This window comes from Xenopus laevis, chromosome 3S (genome assembly GCF_017654675.1).
Source record: "Xenopus laevis strain J_2021 chromosome 3S, Xenopus_laevis_v10.1, whole genome shotgun sequence".
Classification (NCBI taxonomy): domain Eukaryota; kingdom Metazoa; phylum Chordata; class Amphibia; order Anura; family Pipidae; genus Xenopus; species Xenopus laevis.
In genome coordinates, this window is record NC_054376.1 from 131,778,296 (window position 1) to 131,800,324 (window position 22,029).

General features: G+C 46.5%; 1 protein-coding gene across 2 annotated transcripts; it reads left to right on the forward strand.

Annotated features, from left to right (window-relative positions):
- The first annotated feature begins 508 nt into the window (after positions 1 to 508).
- acap1.S (ArfGAP with coiled-coil, ankyrin repeat and PH domains 1 S homeolog) lies at positions 509 to 22,015 on the forward strand. Of its 2 annotated transcripts, XM_018239513.2 has the most exons (23): positions 509 to 654; positions 752 to 916; positions 7,739 to 7,796; positions 8,004 to 8,123; positions 8,353 to 8,406; positions 8,996 to 9,054; positions 9,536 to 9,719; positions 10,436 to 10,480; positions 10,821 to 10,916; positions 11,008 to 11,082; positions 12,070 to 12,179; positions 12,617 to 12,665; positions 13,082 to 13,182; positions 15,051 to 15,162; positions 15,349 to 15,527; positions 16,248 to 16,317; positions 17,727 to 17,821; positions 18,117 to 18,460; positions 18,963 to 19,141; positions 19,380 to 19,489; positions 20,344 to 20,454; positions 20,560 to 20,609; positions 21,502 to 22,015. In XM_018239513.2, exons 2-23 carry the CDS (start codon positions 864 to 866, stop codon positions 21,606 to 21,608), a joined length of 2,361 nt encoding a protein of 786 aa, XP_018095002.1. In that variant the 5' UTR covers positions 509 to 654; positions 752 to 863; the 3' UTR covers positions 21,609 to 22,015. The 2 variants fall into 2 exon arrangements, with proteins under 2 accessions (XP_018095002.1, XP_018095003.1); XM_018239514.2 differs by lacking the exon at positions 509 to 654 and having other exon boundaries at positions 695 to 916.
- The last annotated feature ends 14 nt before the right edge of the window (positions 22,016 to 22,029 follow it).

Here is a 22,029-nt window from a genome sequence, read left to right on the forward strand (position 1 = left end):
CTGTCCCAGTGAGCTTACAATCTAAGGTCCCTATCACATTCCCATCAGTCCCTGCCCCAGTGATCTTACAATCTAAGGTACCTGTCATATTTCTATTAGTCCCTGTCCCAGTGAGTTTACAATCTAAGGTCCCTATCACATTCCCATCAGTCCCTGCCCCAGTGAGCTTACAATCTAAGGTCCCTATCACATTCCAATCAGTCCCTCTCCCTGTGAGCTTACAATCTAAGGTCCCTATCACATTCCAATCAGTCCCTCTCCCTGTGAGCTTACAATCTAAGGTCCCAATCACATTCCAATCAGTCACTCCCCCTGTGAGCTTACATTCCAAGTTCCCTATTCCATTCCCATCAGTCCCTGCCGAGGGGCCCAGCTAAAGAATATCCATTGTAAGTGGTTATTAGTGCAATATAGGGAGCAGTGCAGTCAGCAGCAGGTGTCTCCGCTCCCCACTGATTAACCATGTAGCGTGTGGATTCAGTGTAGCTGTAGGGAACTCCTCCTGCTCTGTAATGCCTGTGCATATTGTGCTATGTCTCTCCTGATGACTGGGACTGGGCACAGAACAGGAGTATGAGCTGCAGGGAGTCCATTTACAGTACTTGCTCCATCCAACAGGGTAGAACCTCTCGTGCTGTCTCTCCTCCCTAGCAGGTGGGTGTCTCTCTCTTCTTCCTTCCTGAGTCTGGGGGATGGTCTCTTCCTCTATCTTTGCCCCAAACTGTGTGTGTTCCGCCTCTCTCTCTAGCAGCTCTGCGCTCTCATTCACTGTGAGGGGTGAAAAGTTCTGCCGACAGTCTCATTGAGGAGAGAGACATCTCTCTGATTAACTTGTCTGTCTCTGCAACACCCCAGCACTAAGGATGACGGTCACGCTGGACTTTGAAGAGACTCTCACAGACTCCCCCCGCACAAGGTAAGTGGATCTGTGAATGGAGGGTCTACTTCATAAAGTCTATTCCCTCTGGCCTTAACTATTGATGTAATACTTGTTGGTCTCTAGGCCAGTGACTGCCAACCTGTGGGGCTGACCCTATAGTGGGAGCCAGAGACCTGGTTATGGGGCCCAGTCTGAAGGCCAGTTAGGGGGAGATTTGGGGTGAGGGTTTATTTGTACCCTGGGTACCCCTGGAACTATAGCAGGATGACACCCCAATGTTTCTATATATCTGTAACCTTGTTATGAGCTAAGGGGGCCCAGTCTGAAGGTCAGTTAGGGGGAGATTTGGGGTGAGTGCTTATTTGTACCCTGGGTACCCCTGGAACTATATCAGGGTGACACCCCAATGTTTCTATATATCTGTAACCTTGTTATGAGCTAAGGGGGCCCAGTCTGAAGGTCAGTTAGGGGGAGATTTGGGGTGAGTGCTTATTTGTACCCTGGGTACCCCTGGAACTATAGCAGGGTGACTGTTACCCCAATGTTTCTATATATCTGTAACCTTGTTATGAGCTAAGGGGCCCAGTCTGAAGGTCAGTTAGGGGGAGATTTGGGGTGAGTGCTTATTTGTACCCTGGGTACCCCTGGAACTATAGCAGGGTGACACCCCAATGTTTCTATATATCTGTAACCTTGTTATGAGCTAAGGGGGCCCAGCCTGAAGGTCAGTTAGGGGGAGATTTGGGGTGAGTGCTTATTTGTACCCTGGGTACCCCTGGAACTATAGCAGGGTGACACCCCAATGTTTCTATATATACACTGTATACACTGCCATGTGATGGGAAGGGGCTGTGCAGGGATGGTGCCAGGGAAAGAGAAGGGGCAGCGGTTGGGGTAGGAGGGAGGGGTAAGTGGATGGGTGAGGGGGGCAGGGGCTGTTGGTGAGGGGGTGAGTCAGTAGGTGGATTTCTATCTCACTGTTGGTTTGTGTGTTTGGGGCAGGAAATAAGTGACAACAGGAAACCACCAGTCAGTTGTGTTGCACCAACATCAGCTCCAGTCTGTGTGTTACTCACTGTGTCAGGCCATTACCTGGGGGGGGGGCAGTGGAACATATGGGCGAGTACAATTACCATTTTGGAGGGATGGGGGGAGCAAATGGATTGGGTACAGACATTCTGTGGGAGGGATGCAGGGAATCTTGCAGCCTGGGTACCCCTATTACTTTGGGAGTGGGAGGGGAGAATATATGGGCCCGGTCATTTGGTTAGAGTCAACGAATCAATAAAAAGGCTACGTTTCATTTATTAAGTGTTATATAAAGTGAGGGCTTTGTGTTTAACTGTTGTGCTTGCCTTATGGCTATTGAGCTTGCCGTCAGTTTGCCAGAAGAACGTTGCTTTGCACTTTCCCTCATTAGTTGGATCAGTTGCACCTGGACAGAAATAGATGGACCCCTGTGGTTTTCCTGTTCCTTCCACAAGCCAGTGGGCAACTATGGATTAATCCCCATGTGAACAGCCAGGAAATTACCAAATAAAAGTCTTATTTGTGCCCCTCCAGCCGCCATCTTTTTGCCTCCCATCGCTTCCCCCAACAACAGACGCCCTCTCTTTTGTTGGAGATCTGGACCGATGGAAAAGTTCTTATGTGAGTCCAAGGAGAAGCCAACGGGCTTTGGCCAAATCCGGCACTGGCAGTCACAAAGTTGGAGCCAAACCTTTAAATATTGGCATTTCTCCCCCTGAGTCGCCAGTTTGGGTAAGATGGGCCTGCCTGTATGTGCGCCATTTTGCTTCTCACAGGTTACGGCTGTAGCTACAGTTCTCTTTCCTTCCCCTGTTGGATTCCTGAACTTCATAAGAGCTGAAAATGGGTTTGAACCCCCTGAGGCACCTTCAATATGTTTTATATTCCAGGGAGGATTCATCATGAGCTCCAGGCCTTCTCACTCAGGATCAAGGGGGTGAATTGGACTGCGAGGCTTTTTCCAGGATGTTTCTGCAGGATCAGCACATGGAATGTTGGATTCTGTTTGTCTTATGTTATCATTTCCCCATGTTTTTCAGAGTAAGGCTGAAGGTCAAAGGAGAAAGTCGGCCAGGGGAGAATGTGTTTCCTGCCATGAAAATATGCCAAACAAAAGATTTTGTGCCAAATTTTTGCAGGAGGCTCCAGGTTCAGCCTCTGCTCATTTCTCAGATCCCATGTCATGCATGATAGAGGAAATATTCCTTTAACCAACTAGCCATCCAATAATTGCTCCTCAATCGGATGGCCCACTGGGTAGAACCTGTACATTCTGACTGAGATAATGAGGACCCCTCCTTCAATGTTGACATGTTCAAGCCCCTTTTCAAAGCATGAGGAAAATGCTTTAACTTTAGGACCAGTCAATCTCTGGCTAGAAAAGACAATTGTTCAAGTGTGCGGTTAGAAAGAATCTGCTCCTTCCAATCTATGAAGTCATAAAGAAGACCATTGACTCTGATTGAGAAAATGCTGACAGGAAACTAGTTGGTTCAAGAAAATATTTCCTTAACCAGCTGATCAGTCTAAAGTGTGGGATCCCCTGCCCAAAGTAGATGCAGCCATCAGTAGAGTTCCTAGGGAACCGCATTGCCTGTGGATGAAGGAAAGTCAATCAAAGATCCCATGGAGCACAGGCAGGAGGCTTCACTTGAAAGGGTTTATGTAGCCGGTGGGATATAGCCATCACCTCATGACTAGGGACAATAAGATCAGGTTTTAAGAACTGGAGGAAGCCATCAAGAAAGGACAAGACAGAGATTAACTCGTTGACATGTTCCAAGATGTTACGGCAGCCAATCATTTTCATGGATTTGGTAACACTCACAGGAAAATCCATGAGCCTTTCAGTGGTGGCAAGAAGAGGCCTATGGTTGAGGCACTTTCATGGCAACTCTCAATCTAAGCATAATGTAGGCTTCCTACCTTTTAAAGAGAGTGTCCTCTTTGGTCTGGAGCTATACTAAATCATTTCAAAAACTTCTGCAGGGAAATCTTTATTATTCCCTCAGTGCAGAGAGATGAAAACTGAGCCCAAAAGTCCCAGGAATTGTTCCGAAGCGGCCAAACAATGCAAGCCAGGCTGGTCGTTTCCAGACGATGGAAGCCCAGAGTTCTTTCTGGCCCAAACAGATGACCAAAAAGCAATAAAATAGAATGAAAATTTGGAAGCTCCTTTGCCTCATGTTGTACAAAGACTCTTCTCCGTTCCAGTGATATTGGACTGAGCAATTCTACAAATAAGAGGTGGAAATGTAACTTCCACCTCATTTCTCTGACCTTGGGCTCGACAGCCCTTGCACAAAATGTTCTTTTTATGTGACTCAGACCTCAAATTTGGTCATAGGTGCCTTCATGGGACCTTAATTTAGTCCTCAACACTAACCCCTAACCCTAACTTTAGAACCTTTTGAACATTTGGCTCAAATTCTTCAGGCTCAAGATGTTCTTCCTTCTTGCTATCCCATCAGTGAGAACAGCGAGTGAACTTATTATTTATTTCTGACAGAGTCACCTTGAGAATAGCAGATAAATTGTTGCCCAAAGTTGTGTTTGAATTCCACACATCTCAAACGATTGTATTTTTCAAAACCCAAAATTGGAGCAAGCCATTGGTCATACCTTAGATGTCAAGAGATGCCTCGCCAGCTACCTGGATAGTTAAACCCCTCAAGGTATCAAACTCCCTCTTGGTGATCCCATATGGTCCAAAAGCTGGAACTCGGCCTTCTAAAGCTTCTGCCACAATAATGAATTTCAATGCGGCATGATGCCCTCTCAAATGAGAGCGCACACTCTAGAAGTGCTTTGGTTGTCCCTTCATACTTTTATCAAGCAACTGGCCAGACCAAGGGTGAGTGAGTGTAGGACTCGGCAGACCAGGGTGAGTGTGAGTGTAGGACTCGGCAGACCAGGGTGAGTAAGTGTAGGACTCGGCAGACCAGGGTGAGTGTGAGTGTAGGACTTGCCAGACCAGGGGTGAGTGTAGGAAAGGCCAGTTGAGGTAGGATTTGCCATAGTTGGCCAACTAGAATACATTGCATGATATGGACAAACAGTCTCAATGTCCCTGGTCTATTGATGATGGGTTGAGTGCAGGGGACCTCTTGTATTCGTTGGATGGAACATAGTAAGGGCATGGATTGGGGGAGACCCCAGTAGTTCAAAGATGGTGGCTGGGGGCGTACATATGACTTTTATTTGGTAATTCCCTCTTTCTTCACATGACAGGAGGGAGTAACCCATCCACACCATGGAAACAATGTTTTGGGGGCACACATCTCCCTGTACCCCTGAAACCTTTCTTCTATTTGCTATGGTACAATAAAGCTAAAAGAGCAGTTGATCTCCCCTTTATCTACATGAAGTCTAATGAGTGTCGGGCCAGGGAATAAAGCTACTCGTAGGCTCAGGCTGTGCTCCAAATTCAAACTGTCAGTTGCAGTCAGTGTAGATGGAAATGTAACGCTGTTTGGGGCAGTAGAGCAAGGGTTACACATGACTCTAACACACAGGGTAGGGCCTTCGCTATGGGGAAGATAAGAGGGAAGGATGTAGTTGTACTACAACTCTCAGAGGCTACTGTGCATAGAAGTAAAATAAAGAGGTTCTTGCAGCCAATGATAAAACAAGTTTTATTGTCCAGGACAATAGATCCACATGGTTAATACTCACAATCCACAAAGGCAAAGTATTGCAGACGTTTGATATGTCAGGACAGTAGGCAAAGGCAGTAAGATGTGGCACAGGTAGGTATACATGAGAAGGTACAAAGTCACCCTGGCAGCCAACATTTCCCTCGCACAGAGAGAATAGGGCAGATCAAATTCTGAAATCAATTGAAAAAGCTGAACTTCCCCTTTAATCCTTGTATGAAGCCTCTTTGTATGTCACTGTTATTAGGGCACATTTCTTTATATGGATGGACAGCCTGTGTCACACCCAACTGCCACCCACGATATTAATGCTCCAGCTTCTCCGTGGTTACCATGCGGCAGCGGCAGAGGGGGAGGAGCCAGTGCAAACGCTGCAGGAAAGAGAAATGAGCGGCTGAACTATCAGAAACCACATGAAACCACTTCCTGCCCCAGAGCAGCAGCCTCACCTCTCATTTAGCTCCATCTTAAAGGGGGACTGTAAATCAACTTGTCATACCTTATACAGTGTCCACAAACTTTGCAATTGGTCTTCGTTTTTTATTATTTGCAGTTAATGGATTATTTGCCTTCTTCAGGCTTCAAATGGGATCACAGACCTACAGGCACAGGCTACAATTCTATTGCCATGTCATTATCTTTCAGTTCAGGTGCCTTTAGCTCCTCCTCCTACACCTGTCAGTCTGACATCAGGTGACGCTCACTGTACCTGTGCCTTGTACTAATGATTGTCTTTAGCTCCTCCCCCTACACCTGTCAGTCTGACATCAGGTGACGCTCACTGTACCTGTGCCTTGTACTAATGATTGTGTCTTTAGCTCCTCCTCCTCCACCTGTCAGTCTGACATCAGGTGACTCTCACTCAGGCCCGGACTGGCAATCTGTGGGTTGTGGCAAATGCCAGAGGGGCTGCTATAAGGTGCCATAGAAAGTCAGTATTTAGTGGGCTGGTGGGGGCTGATTGGGCCTCTGTGTACCTGAAATGTCAGGGCCTATTTTAATTCTCAGTCCGGACCTGCTCTCGCTGTACCTGTGCCTTGTACTAATGATTGTGTCTTTAGCTCCTCCCCCTACACCTGTCAGTCTGACATCAGGTGACTCTCGCTGTACCTGTGCCTTCTACTAACGACTAACTAAAATATTGGGAGAAAATGTTCTTAAAAATGTTGCTTTCTTCTCCATTTTTCTTGTTTTAACAAGATATTCACAAAATGTCTGTAACGTTCTTTCACCAAAATACATAAATTGGCAGTTGAGTCGGTATTTTGGCGGATTTCTCTTGGTGAATATGGAGATTGTATTTACTCCTAAAAAGGCTTCCTCCACTTCCCTCTCCCTTTAACTGTCGACATCATACTAGATGTAAGCTCTATGGGGCAGGGACCTCCTTCCACTGTGTCTCCTCAGCTCTGTGTAGATTTAATGTGTGGCTCGCTGTGTGTACCATTGCCCTGTCCCATCAGACCCAAGCAGAACAGACCAAATACCAGTGCCCTCCACAAATCAGACCCAGAGGGTGCCCAGAAGCAGCCTACACCTATTGGCCTCCCCAATTAGAGCCAAGAAGTACCCCAAGAATTCCAACTACTACTGCCCTCCAGACCCAGGAGGTGCCCAGATCAGATCAAATATTGTCACCCACAATAAAACCCAAGAAGCACCCAAAGCAGTCCAACCTCTACTGCCCTTCAGATGCAAGTGTTCCCTATTGCAAACAAACTATTATTTCATAGTAATGTTATTTGTAACCCTAGTCAGACTCCGGAAGTACCCACAACCACTGCTACTTCCCTCCCCAATCAGAATAAAAAGTACCTAGAAAAGAACAATTACTATTACCCTACACTGTCAGGTCCAAAAATACCCAGAGCAGCTCAACCACTAGAGACCCAAGAAGTACATAGAACAGATCAACCACCATTTTTCTACCTAATCAGACCCAAGAAGTAGCCAGAACAGACCAACTGCTATTGGCAAGTAACATTCTCAACACGCATCTCATAAAGAGGGGAGATCAACCTCAAGCCTGATCCACCTCTCCTGATGGATAATCCACCATGTTTTTAGAGTAGTCCAACTTGTCAGATTCTCATGGAACATGTAACCTTCCTCAAATGTTCCCATACAACCCCTAATAATTATTGCAATTATAATTATTACTGTCTATTTCCAGGGCAGCTATGGAAGAAGTTGAGTCTGAGGTCTCTGATCTGGAGTCTCGACTGGAGAAGGTGAGCATAATGTTGGCCAGAATGTGGACGGAAGAGGACAGGGAGTACCAGTGGTTTTGAACTTCAGTCTCAGACAAAGAGAGGTGCTTGATGCAGGGCCATTACTTATTCTGTCACTTTAGCTTTGGAAGAACAATGGGTCTTGGGGAGCTGGGACCAGGAGTTGGATTGTGGGGTCTAATAATAAAACATTTTCTTCTTTCTTAGTTGGTTAAACTCTCCTCTCACATGAATGATGGAGGGCGCCAGTACTGCAGCTCCAGCCGCCACTTTGTAGACGCACTACGTGATTTGTCCCACCACTCTCGGAAGGATACCATACTGAGTGTGAGTACCAGGAACAAATTCTGTTGCTTACCCATAGTTCCACCCTAGTTCTAGAGAGTTGTTCTTCTCCATTGTAAATAATGCCTCGTTCCTTATATTGCAATAGAACTGTATAATAAGCTATCGTAAGTATTCGATGGCCTCTTCTGCATTATCTAAGGTGAGGGGCAGGATTTGGATGGATGATGTCCTGAGTTATCTCTCTACTTTTTCCCCATTTGTATTTTAGGAATGTTTGGAGAAATTTTCAGATGGACTCTCGAAGATCATAGACAGTCATGTGGTAATTCTCAGAGTCCCTAAGTATCTATACTTATCTGATGTTTCTTCCAGTAGCTTTACCACTGTGATGTGACACCCGGTTCCATTTGTTCCTCAGGCCAAACATATAAATGGCTCCTGTGCCCCCAATCTGTTTGTGTTACTGGCTCCCCACCTTCACTCTTTGGACTTAATGTTGTCCGAACACTTAATCAAACACTTCTTCTAATTCCCATCTTATCTGGTTCCAATTTACCTACCTTGTTCAAATATGCCCCTTTATCACACTTGCACAACCTTTACTATATTTGCCCCACCCTTGACCACTTGTCCTCACTCTGCTTTTATTCCAGTTTTTTTCCACCTGGTCTCCATTCTTCTGTCCACTCATTTTTCTTCTGTGAGTTCATCAACCCACTGTTGGTGTCAAGTTCTCCCTTCCACATTGTCTCTTTACAAACCCAACTCGTCCTGCCCCTCTTCTCCAGCTTGTTCTTCAACTCTCCATTTTACTCATTCCTCCTTCTTTCATTCACATTCTTTAATGTATTTTCTCCCTCATCTGATTCCGTTCTTCATCATCTCATTAATTCACTCTCTTCCTCTTGCAGGAACTTCTTGAGAACATTCAGTTTAGCTTCAAACAAAGACTCCTGCTCCTTCTGAAAGAGTAAGTTAACTGAATCAGCATCACAACATCCCACAGCAGTGCATTCCCCAACTTCACTCTCCTCACTGCGAAGAACCCCCTACTCTTCTTCAAATGAAAGTTCTGTTCCTCTAGTCTAAAAGGTCCCCTGCTATTTGTCTATAATGTCCTCTAATGTCAACCCCAACCTTGTCAGTCTCCCCTCATAATTTAACTCTTCCCTCCCTCTAACCAGTTTAGTTGCACTTAGTCTCTGCACTCTCTCCAGCTCATTTATATCCCTCTTAAGGACTGGAGTCCAAAACTGCCCCCATACTCCAGATGAGGCCTCACCAGGGACCTATAAAGAGACACAATTATGTTTCATCCCTTGACTTAATGCCCTTTTTTATACAAGAACTTTATTTGCTTTAGTGGCCTCCTCTCACTCTCACTGTGTGTGTGTGTCTCTCTCTCTCATGATTCTTCCTAGAAATAATGTCCTTTTCTTGTTGCCTCGCAGAGACCTACGATCTTTCCGAGACAGTCGCAAGGAGCTGGAGAGATGCAGGGAAGGTTTGGAAAGTGCACTACAGCACAACGCAGAGACTCCTCGTAGGAAAACTCAGGAGGTGCAGGATGCAGCAACTGCTGTGCTGGGCTCTCGTAGAACATTCAGAGACAGAGCCTTGGAATATGCTCTGCAGGTGAGAATAAGAGCCTGGAATATCTGAAGCAGTTTGAAGCTGACAATAAGGATGGAATGGGGAGCACAGTTGGAGATAAAGCACAATGCAAAGTCCCTAATGGGAATTGATCCATAGTCAACGTCTCAGAATCTATGGACCATAATTATTATCACATCATAATCTCATTCCCAATGGCAGATTTGGCTTCTTAACTCTTATGCACTTATGCGTGTCTGTATTCCTTACCACCAGGTTGGTCCTTTTCAGCTTTTTTTCTCCTTGGCTAAAGCAACAGAACGAGTCTAACATAATTCCTCCCATCCTTGAATCCAGTACATGTAAATGTGTCCATCTGCCTCCCCTACTGGCGTTCCATTGTGCCAACAGCTAAAGGTTCTTTGTTCCACCTTTGGTACCAGGCAGCCCCATCTCCTGACCTATGTCAGCCCATTGCATATCCTTATGTTTCCCAGGTCACTTTTCCCTTAGTTTCCCCTAATTGGGCCATAGTCTTATTAACTTCTTACTGAAGGCACAAGAGTTGGGGTTTGGGTCACTGATTGTTCAGAAGAAGGGCGCAACCCTAAAATGTGAGTGATGTATCTGTAGATCCAGATTCTGTACAGGTTGGGGTACTTGGGAGTCAGTTGGTTTCTGAGATCGTCCTTACTAATGTCCTCTGGCTATTTATTTGTAAATGTTCATCCTGCTTTTCCCATCTCCGTCTCTTCCAGATTAATGTCATTCAAGGAAAGAAGAAGTTTGACATTTTGCAGTTTGTGAGTATTAATGAAGCAAAAGGGACGGTGCGTATGGATATTGTGGGGTAAATAAGGGGGGCAGAGCATTGTCAGAAAGTTGGGGATAGGGTAGAAACGGGTACATTGGAAAATGGTGCACCCAAGTGAGTGAAAGGCAAATATGTGGGGCACAAACAAACTGGATCCACTGTTTTCCATTCAATTGTTTTATGTGGGTTGAAGTCACAATTCTGTGCTGTGATTTACCCTTCATTCTTCTTTATTTGCCCTCATACTTTGCCTGCATTGTGAGGCCCAGTCTCTTGGGTTATTTGCTCGGGGCACTTGCCTAAATCCTTCCCTGTATTGTTTGGCCAAGATGCTGCAGCTGATGGACGCCCAGGCCTCGTTCCTGACTCAGAGCCACCATGCCATGCAAGCCCTCCATCAGTATCGCAATGATCTGGCCGCACAGGTGAGTCCAACTGGCACAACCAGTAAAGGAAAATACTGAGACAGTTGAGGGGTCAGACATTACCAGACCTGACCATGAACATGTTGTGCAGGTCCATAGGTCGGTGCTGGAAGCTGCCCGGGAGCAGAGAGACATGGAACAGAAATTGTCCATCTTCAAGGCGAAGGTGAGTTAGTTGTGCCCCAGTCCCTGCAAGAAAGACTTGTGTGAGTAGCAGCCAGTTGTACTGACACTAATCAGAAATGGGCAAGTTTAGTAAGAGTGCTGCTATGAGTACTAATCCATAGTAACCAAGAGCTGTGGACTGATGCACTGGCACAACTCAATGATGGAATAAGCTCATGCCCAACTTCTGCATCTCACAGGAGCTAACGGGCTATTACACTACTGAGTATCACTTGTGCACCCGAGTGTGGCTCTAACACATCACTAACACATTATGCTTCTTATTTGCCCCAATCCCATCAGGCTTCTGCTCAAGGACCAACGGGTGTAAAGGGGTCACCTCTTTCTTGCTCTAAAGAGGCACCAGTCACTACTGCCCAAACTGGACAGATAACAGAACAATGTGTGTTGTGTGTAGATAATGTATTGTATGTGACAATGTCCACTTTGTGACACACCACACCCATTATACACCTCCCAGACATGTATATATCTTAGTATAATCGGCAAATAAAATGGGTATATTGTCCTCAGACATACCAGTATAATCACTACAGAGAATGGATATCAGCAATAGGCATTCCATTAACCTCAGGCAAGCCTGGAAGATCACTGCAAAAATAGCCAATGAGCACTCCATGAACCCCAGACATGCCAGTGAAATCAATACATAAATGGAGAAATTGAAAGCATTACTTCATCTACACCTGCACAAGCAGAATGGCAACACCAAAGTTCACCTTTCCTAATGTTGATTGTCTCTCTCTGCCTCTTCTGCTTCCTACATCTAAAGGGAAAAATGTTCCACAGTGGAAGGGTGGCCATGTTGGATTTTTTCTCTTTAGGATCAGGAAACATTTGGCCGGGAGGAGCCAAGCAACATCCAATCTAGTGGGGTGTGCCCTCAATATAGGGGATGTCCCACAAAAGAGGGGCAGTCAGGTGGTTTGCTGCCCAAATACTCACCTCCCCATCTCAACCCTCACAGGACATGTCCGACGAGGATTCCGTTTTGCAGGGGGAGGATGCGAGTTCCCAAGTTGTGATTGAGGGATATCTCTTCAAAAGAGCCAGCAACACATTCAAAACATGGAGCCGGTGAGAAATGGAAAGGCCTTCAATATAAAACATATACATTGTATTTGTCACAGAATTAAAGTTTAATGGGGTCCTTCAGACAAAGCCAGACAACAGGACGTTTACATGTATGGGTAGAATTAGGCATCCCCCATCCCCCTATGGGTGGCACTGACCCTTGTGGTGGGATTGTGGAGTTGGAAGAGGAATAAGTGAGTAAAGCTGAGGGAGAGGTGGTGGCATGGGACATGAAGATGGTGACATCGCTGGAAGATAATGAGGAATTATCAGGAGAAGTTGTGCCGTGGCTCATGGGAAACATGTCTCATATGGATCTAATGGGGGGACACTAGAACAGCAAAATTGAAATGACTCCCAAGAACCAGAAGCAACACAAGAGGTGAGAATAAAGAGGTGACGTGTGTCTTCTCATGGAACTTGTATTTCATTCTTCACAGACGCTGGTTTTCCATTCAGAATAATCAGCTGGTGTATCAGAAGAAAGTGGTAAGAAGACCCATTGTTATGGTTAGAGCTGCACCCAAGGCAAATGTCCTCTCTGCCCCACTCCCTGGGCACTCGCTACTGATGTGTAAGACCTAGTTACCCCCCTGTTGCCTACTCCTGCCCCTGGTTACAATTAGCAGCCATTGCACAAATACCCCAGTTGGCTGAGGAACTGGTCATAGCAAGTGTGCAACTGTATCAAGAATGTGGTCTTCTCCCTAGAAAGATATAAGTGGGGGGGGGGGCTGTATAGACTGTTTTGGGGTATGAAACTATAAAGGACCCTTGCAGAGATTATTAGATATGGGATGACACTGAGCAGCATTACGGGGGGTCAGATGGTACTAAGTTTCTGGGTATAAAACTGACTTGGTGACATTGGGGTACCCTAAAGTCTGTGCCGTTGTCTTACTCAGGACGTCCTCACTGTTGTCATTGTGGATCTGAGACTTTGTGCAGTGAAACTGTGTCCGGAGGCAGAAAGGAGGTTTTGCTTTGAGGTTGTGTCTCCAGCCAAGTAAGTCCAATGATCACTAATGGGTGGTGGGTTGTCTATCGTGTCCTTGGTTTCCTCCTCCCAGCACCCAACCTCTCCCCATGTGTGTGACAAGGGCAGTGCATACAGTATTTGCCTCCTCCCCTGTGTTTGGGTGAAGTTGGGGGAGAGGAGGGGACAGTGTGGGTGAGGGGATCAGTTGTGGGTGAGTGGGGCCCATGAAGACCAGGACATGTTGTACAAACACTAATGTAGATCCATCTCCTGCTCTGTTTTCTCTCCTGTTCCGTCGCATTAGAACTGTAAGGGCCACACATTAGAAAGCTGTTATTGTTGTGTGTGTCACAAACACACAAATCTCCTCATTTTGCACAACAACAACAACACGGCTCAGGGGAGGCCACGTTCTACACCTTGTTCTCCTGCTCGTTTGTTAGAAGCTTGTGGGGCATTGGAGCCGTAATGAACACTCACTGCCATGTTTCTTTCTCTACGGGATGAACTTCTCCATTTCTTGCCATCGCTAATTGTTATGTTTCTATACGTTACATCAATTACAGGGCGCTCCCCAAACTCACTGTCCTCCCTGTGATGAACCCCCTACTTTGCTTCTACTGAAAGTTCTTTCCTCCATTATATGGAAACAAGGTTCCCCACTATCTGTCTTTAATGTAAAGTCTAATCATGTCCCTTCTCAAGCGCCTTTTTTCCCCCAGAGAAAACAACCCCAACCTTGTCAGTCTCCCCTCATAATCCAACTCTTCCCTCCCTCTAACCAGTTTAGTTGCACTTAGTGAGACTGGGAGACAGTGGGTGAGACTAGGTGACAGTGGGTGAGACTGGGTGACAGTGGGTGAGACTGGGAGACAGTGGGTGAGACTGGGTGACAGTGGGTGACAGAGGGTGAGACTGGGTGACAGTGGGTGACAGTGGGTGAGACTGGGTGACAGTGGGTGAGACTGGATGACAGTGGGTGAGACTGGATGACAGTGGGTGAGACTGGGTGACAGAGGGTGAGACTGGGTGACAGTGGGTGAGACTGGGTGACAGTGGGTGAGGCTGGGTGACAGTGGGTGAACGTGGGTGAGACTGGGTGACAGAGGGTGAGACTGGGTGACAGTGGGTGAGACTGGGTGACAGTGGGTGAGACTGGGAGACAGTGGGTGAGGCTGGGTGACAGTGGGTGAACGTGGGTGAGACTGGGTGACAGTGGGTGAGACTGGGTGACAGAGGGTGAGACTGGGTGACAGAGGGTGACAGTGGGTGAGACTGGATGACAGTGGGTGAGACTGGGAGACAGTGGGTGAGACTGGATGACAGTGGGTGAGACTGGATGACAGTGGGTGAGACTGGGTGACAGAGGGTGAGACTGGGTGACAGTGGGTGAGACTGGGTGACAGTGGGTGAGGCTGGGTGACAGTGGGTGAACGTGGGTGAGACTGGGTGACAGAGGGTGAGACTGGGTGACAGTGGGTGACAGTGGGTGAGACTGGGTGACAGTGGGTGAGACTGGGTGACAGTGGGTGAGACTGGGTGACAGTGGGTGAGGCTGGGTGACAGTGGGTGAACGTGGGTGAGACTGGGTGACAGTGGGTGACAGTGGGTGAGACTGGGTGACAGTGGGTGAGACTGGGTGACAGTGGGTGATAGTGGGTGAGACTGGGAGACAGTGGGTGACAGTGGGTGATAGTGGGTGAGACTGGGTGACAGTGGGTGATAGTGGGTGATAGTGGGTGAGACTGGGTGACAGTGGGTGAGACCGGGCGACAGTGGGTGACAGTGGGTGACAGAGGCTGTAACCCTGTTGTGTGCAAATCCAGTTGTGAGTAAGGCGTCAGTTGTGGGCAGGTGTATTCCAGCTGTATGTATGGCTGTATGTTGTATCACAGGTCGTGCATGCTGCAGGCAGAGTCGGAGCGAGTGTTACAGTTGTGGGTCAGTGCCGTGCAGAGAAGCATCACAACAGCCTACAGTGACAACAAGAGAGAAAGTGGCAGTCTGGTAAGTGAACTCCTCGTGTGGCACTTGCACAACTCAATAGAAACACACAACTCACGTCTCATTGTGAAACTGGCACAACTCACTGGCCACAACACAACAACACCCTGCACAACACAACACAACACACTTCACATGGATGTTGAGTTTATAGAGAAATATAAACAGAACTATCCCAATTGTCCCCAGCGTCTGCCCCATTCCCCTGCAGAGGCCCCTGCCAAGCAGAAGGGGGTTCAGGGTGCCCAGGATACAGTTCTGAGGGTCCCAGGGAACGCCTCCTGCTGCGACTGTCGCACTGCTGAACCCGAATGGGCCAGTATTAACCTGGGGGTCACACTCTGTATTGAGTGCAGTGGAATCCACAGGTAAGTGCACTCCATCTCACACTCACTCCATGCCAAGTGCAGCTCTACTCACACTCAATTCCTGGGGTGAACATTTAGTATGATGTAGAGACTCATATTCTCAGACAATTTGAAGTTGGTCCTTATTTTTTAGTATTTGTGAAGTTTTTTTTGTAATTATTTTGCTTTTTGCTCAACGGCTGCTTCATTGCTAGGGTCCTAATTACCTTAGCAACCAGGCAGCAGTTTGAATGTGAGACTGAAATATGAATAGGTGAGGGGTTGCACAGAAAGATAAGGAATAAAAAGTAACAATAATAGCCTCATAGATCGATAGTTTATTGCTTCCCAGGGTCAGTGACCCCCGTTAGAAAGCAGGAAATAAACAGGAGGCAAATAATTCAAAAACTATTTAACAAAAATGAAGACCAATGAAAAAGTTATTTAGAACTGGTCATTCTATAACATACTAATTTAAAGCACCCCTTCAAGTTGTAGACTCATTCAGCTGCACCCAGTAGTAAGGCTACTCTATGTGGAAACCATTCTTATGGAAGAGGAGCTGATCAGTTTGTGCTTGGAGTCTATTAGCACCAGAGATGGCCATAAGGACAGGTAGCCAGACATCCGCTGAGGTGGCCATACAGGGAGAGCTTCTATTGGCCACCTTTAGCCCCATAGATATGCAGCCGGGGGGCCATTGCCCGTGTCCTGAAGTCTTTCTCTTTGCCTGAAATGTAGGAGTCTTGGTGTTCACTTCTCCAAGGTTCGATCACTGACGCTGGATTCATGGGAACCTGAACTGATCAAGGTAAAACTCTGAGAATGACCCCCAAAGGGCTACATGGGAAGCCAGGGGAGCAGAGGAGAGGGGGCAGAATTGTAGGGAAAAGCTATGGAATAATATTGGAAGGGAGAATAAGGCAATAGTGGGATGGAAATAGACCACTGAATACTTGGCATGTGGATCTGGCTTTGATGTAAAGTTCATTATATCAGATGTAGCAATGACTTGTCTCTTTCCATATGTACTAAAGTCAAAGTGGGATAATCTAGGGTAGATGTCTCTAGGGTTGGCATCTCTATGGTACAGTAGTTGTCTCTAGGGTAGGTTTCTCTAGGTTAGGTGTCTCTATGGTTGGTGTCTCTATGGTACAGTAGTTGTCTCTAGGGTAGGTTTCTCTAGGGTAAGTGTCTCTAGGTTAGGTGTCTTTAGGGTAGGTTTCTCTTGGTTAGGTGTCTCTATGGTTGGTGTCTCTATGGTACAGTAGTTGTCTCTAGGGTAGGTTTCTCTAGGGTAAGTGTCTCTAGGTTAGGTGTCTCTAGGGTAGGTGTTTCTAGGGTTGGCGTCTCTATGGTACAGTAGTTGTCTCTAGGGTTGGTGTTTCTTGGGTAGGTGTCTCTAGGGTAGGTGTCTCTAGGTTAGGTGTCTCTAGGGTAGGTTTCTCTAGGGTAAGTGTTACAGAGAGAGTGTTTCTTCATAGGAAATGTAAGGGAAGAAATTGAAGGTCCAACAAAATTTGTGGTACTTTTGATTCCTGAAAATGGAACATGCAATGGAAATAGGAATTGAAACCCAGCACAGTCCCTGAGAAGTTAAAAGCCTGGGATGGCCCTCACCAGTGTAGTTCCTCCCCCAACAACCCAGAGAGCTCAGTGTCAGGCAGCAGCTGCAGAAGACATGACATGTATTATCTAGGGTAGGTTTCTCTAGGGCAGGTATCTCTAGGGTTGGTGTCTCTATGGTACAGTAGTTGTCTCTAGGGTTGGTGTATCTAGTATAGGTTTCTCTAGGGTAGGTGTCTCTAGGGTTGGTTTCTCAAGGGTAGTTGTCTCTAGGTGGTTGTCTCTAGGGTAGGTGTCTCTAGGGTAGTTGTCTCTAGGTGGTTGTCTCTAGGGTAGGTGTCTCTAGGGTAGGTTTCTCAAGGGTAGTTGTCTCTAGGTGGTTGTCTCTAGGGTAGGTGTCTCTAGGGTAGTTGTCTCTAGGTGGTTGTCTCTAGGGTAGGTGTCTCTAGGGAACATTTCTCTAGGGTTGGTATCTCTAGGGTAGGTGTCTCTAGGGTAAGTGTCTGTAGGGTAGGTGCCACAGAGAGAGTATTACTTCATAGGAAATGCATGGCAAGACATTGAAGGTCCAGTCAACTTAGTGGTACCTTTGATTCCTGCAAATGGGATGACGTTGTGTTTTACGTGTTTGGTAACCGGCTCCTTTGTCCGCAGCTCATGTGTGAACTTGGAAACAACACCATCAACAGGATCTACGAAGCCCGAATAGAAGATATGAACATAAGGAAACCAACAGCAGCCAGTTCACGGTGATATTGGCCATAGCAATGTGTTTCTATGGGGGGCTGCAGAGACTAGTTACACAATGGGAACCACCTCATTGTCCTTCTTAAAGGGGTAGTTCACCCTAACTTTTCCTCTTATCCAGTTATTGGTGGAATGTTAGGTCCTTATACCCAGGTTCCTTGCATCCCCAGGCAAGGGGCACCCCACAACGATGTCATTTGTTTTTTTCTAAATTACAACCTTGTGACATCACATTATGATAACACTAAAATTGATTTCAACCCTTCAGTGACCATTTGTATCACCTTTGTCCCCCAGCAGTGAGAAGGAGATCTGGATTCGAGCCAAATATGTTGAAAAGAAATTCATCACTAAGCTCCCACAAATCTCCATGCGAACCCCCCGTCACAGCCAGCCTGAACCTCCATCAAGCAGTCCCAAAGGGAGGGGGACCATGGGACAGAGGCCAAACAGCGGACCAGAGTTAAAGCCAATGAGCAGGTCCTTTGCGCAAACAGAGATTAGCCGGCCAATCAGCAGCCCTGGTGCTCAAACACAAAATATTGAAGAAACAGAATCAGAAAACGGCCGACCAATCAGGTTACGGAAAGCAACAAGGCCATTGCTGAAGCCTAAACCAGGGTTGGCCACACCATCTGCTAGTGAGTATAACGCCCCCCCCCCACACTGTGCTGTATTTCTATTGCACTCTCTGCAAGGACTTTAGATTGTAAGCTCCATTGGTGCAGGACCAGAAGGGGTGGCCACATCAGAAGGTATGGGGTTGAGCACTTTGTTTGCATTCCTTCTTTCTGCACATCAGTGGTTGTACTTCTCCCAGCCCCCCAACTTGAGCCTGGAGTGACTGGTGACCTCCCTTTCTTTCATCCTTTTGGAAAAGGGATTGGGGGAGGTATCACCTGGGCCACCCCCCGTGTGTGAGACCAATATCCCCTACAGATCCCAATGATTTCCCATGCGTATAACCCCACAAAGCTAGAAGGCAACTGAATCCCACCCATTACTTGGGTTAGTAGCACCCAGCCCTCACACATATTGCCCTTCACCACCCACTAGGGGCATCTAGTCTTACTCTGTACTACACAAAGAGTTGGATGTGTAAAGATTGTAAGTAGGGGGTAATAACTGCGTCTCCCCCCACAGGAGCTGAAAGTGTGGATGTGAATGACGTACGTAACCTCCATCCTGGGGCCCTTCTGTACCGAGCAGTAGAACATCGATGTCTCCCAACAATGGCTGATGCTCTAGCGCATGGAGCAGATGTGAACTGGGTGCGGAGCGAGGAGAGGGGATACACCCCACTAATTCGGGCTGTGCTGTCAGTGAGTGTCTTCCCTGAGTGTCTCATCGTTACAAGAACCCAGTTTAGTACTGATTCAGAACATAATATATTAATATCACTTTATCTACAAGGGGGCAAGTCTTTGGTGTAGATGACAGCCACTAGATGACCTTGCTGATGTTCTTTCCTTACTTCACACTGGGTGGCTCATTTGCTATAACCATTGCCACAAACTGACACCATCATATGGAACGGTCTATTTTTCCCTTACTTTTCAGAATTCTCTTGTTGCCTGTGAGTTCCTCCTACAAAATGGCGCGAGTGTGAACCAAACTGATAAAGATGGACGAGGCCCCCTGCACCATGCCACAATTCAGGGGTACACAGGGTAATGGAATTCTCTCCCTGATCTATTATCTCCTATTACCCAACTCTTCCCCATTTAGCCTGTCACTATCTTATCACTAGTGCTCTCCTGTAGCCTCTACTCAACTTCTCCCAAAGGCAACACCATCCTCCCCACTCCTTACCATAGTGTTCTATAAGGTACTTTCCTGTGGTACCTGCTCTTTGCCTCAATAACCTACTGTAGCCACTACTCAACCTCTTCCAAAGGTAACTCTTCTTCCATCACTCTTTACCTTAGTATTGCCACTGATTCTTGCTTATTGCCCTACTGCTCTCCTGCAGCCTCTACTCAACCTCCCCCAAAGACAACAACATCCTTCCCCACTCCATGAGGCACTTGCCTGTAGTACCTGCTCATTGCCCCACCACTCCCCTACAGTCAACATTTCACCCCTTCCAAAACCCTCCTCCTTTATGCCTTACTCTGGTAATCCATCAGGTACTTACCTGTGGTACCCATGCTCAATCTCTCCCAAAGTCAGCATTTTCTTCCCTCACTCTTTACCCTAGTATTCCATGTTACCAGTGATTTCTGCTTTCCTGCAGTCAATACTCAACATCTCCCAAAAGTAATATCTTCCTCCCCCAATTCCTAACCCTTGTATTCCATGAGGTACTTGCCAGTGGTACCTGCTCATTGCCCTACTGCTCTCCTGCAGCCACTACTCAACCTTTCCAAAGTTAACATGTTCCTCCTTCACTACCATACATTAGTATTTCATGAAGAACCTGCCTTTGGTACCTTCTCAATGTCCTACTGCTCCCCTGCAGTCACAACTCAACCTTTCCTCCCTTTTTATCTAACCCTACTCTTTATTGCACCACCCCCACCAGGCTGGCCTGCCTATTCCTGAAACGTGGAGCAGACATCAACGCTGGAGATAATTCTGGAAAAGATGTTCTGTCCATTGCTATAGAAAATGCCAACGCTGACATTGTCACCTTGTAAGTGGGAATAAGGACTAAGTCATGTGATAGGTACTGGGGGAGGATTGTGTATTTATTTCTGATGAAATCGGAGGCCTCATAATTTTTCTTATATTTCCATAGACTCCGGCTGGTAAAGATGCGAGAGGCTGACATTGCTCTGGGCCAAGCAGGTGAGACATTTGGTCCAAAAGTGTTTGTTCCAAAATCCTCCTTATTGTGTGTCCATACTAAAAGGCTTAATAATATAGTAAGACCATCTTATACACAGTATATGGATTATCAGTATGTTGCTTGTTACTGTGTCTCAATGACGTTACCCATTATTAAGGGAAAGCCATCACCTGGGTGTACTTAGGGGCAACAGGGCTGGAACTCTATGACTGGGTGTTGGATCCTCTACTGTTATGTTCCTTATACCTCTATGACTGTGTGTTGGATCCTCTACTGTTATGTTCCTTATACCTCTATGACTGGGTGTTGGATCCTCTACTGTTATGTTCCTTATACCTCTATGACTAGATGTTGGATCCTCTACTGTTATGTTCCTTATACCTCTATGACTGTGTGTTGGATCCTCTACTGTTATGTTCCTTATACCTCTATGACTGGGTGTTGGATCCTCTACTGTTATGTTCCTTATACCTCTATGACTGGGTGTTGGATCCTCTACTGTTATGTTCCTTATACCTCTATGACTAGATGTTGGATCCTCTACTGTTATGTTCCCTATACCTCTATGACTAGATGTTGGATCCTCTACTGTTATGTTCCTTATACCTCTATGACTGTGTGTTGGATCCTCTACTGTTATGTTCCTTATACCTCTATGACTGGGTGTTGGATCCTCTACTGTTATGTTCCTTATACCTCTATGACTGGGTGTTGGATCCTGTACTGTTATGTTCCTTATACCTCTATGACTGGGTGTTGGATCCTCTACTGTTATGTTCCTTATACCTGCATGACTGGGTGTTGGTGTTCTCTGCTGTTTGTTGTAGATACTTGTATGACTGTGTGTTGGATCCCCTACTGTTCTATTACTCACATATCATTACTTTTCAGGTGATGAGACCTACTTGGACATTTTCCGAGATTTCTCTCTCATGGCTTCGGATGCTCCAGAGAAATTATCTCGGAGAAGTTGTGACCTGCAGCTGAGCACCTTGTGAGGCCAATCTTCAGTAGTAATAAGATCCACCGTTGCTGCAGATAACAGGACTTCTATACCTCTAGGAGATACTCTGTGGAGCCAAAAGACTGTTTCAAGGCCAAATACAGGAGAACCTTTAGGAAAATCCTTTAGACCTACTTAAAGATTATTAAGGAATGTGTTGAAGCACGTCCCTCAGGAAGGTGAACCATGGTTGCCCAACTGAAAGCAACCCCATTGCTGTGGCTTGTCTGTGTGCTCAGGAGAAGACTTGCTTGAACTGCTCAATGGTTGTCCATTGGTTTCAAATAAGGCCATGCCTGTACCTTTTGGTGATTCTGATTAGCCCATGTATTCACTTAATTTCCCCTCTGTCCTGATTTGTGATGGATCATTGGTAATGATAAAGGACTGATGATTTATGTATATTCCTTGTGACT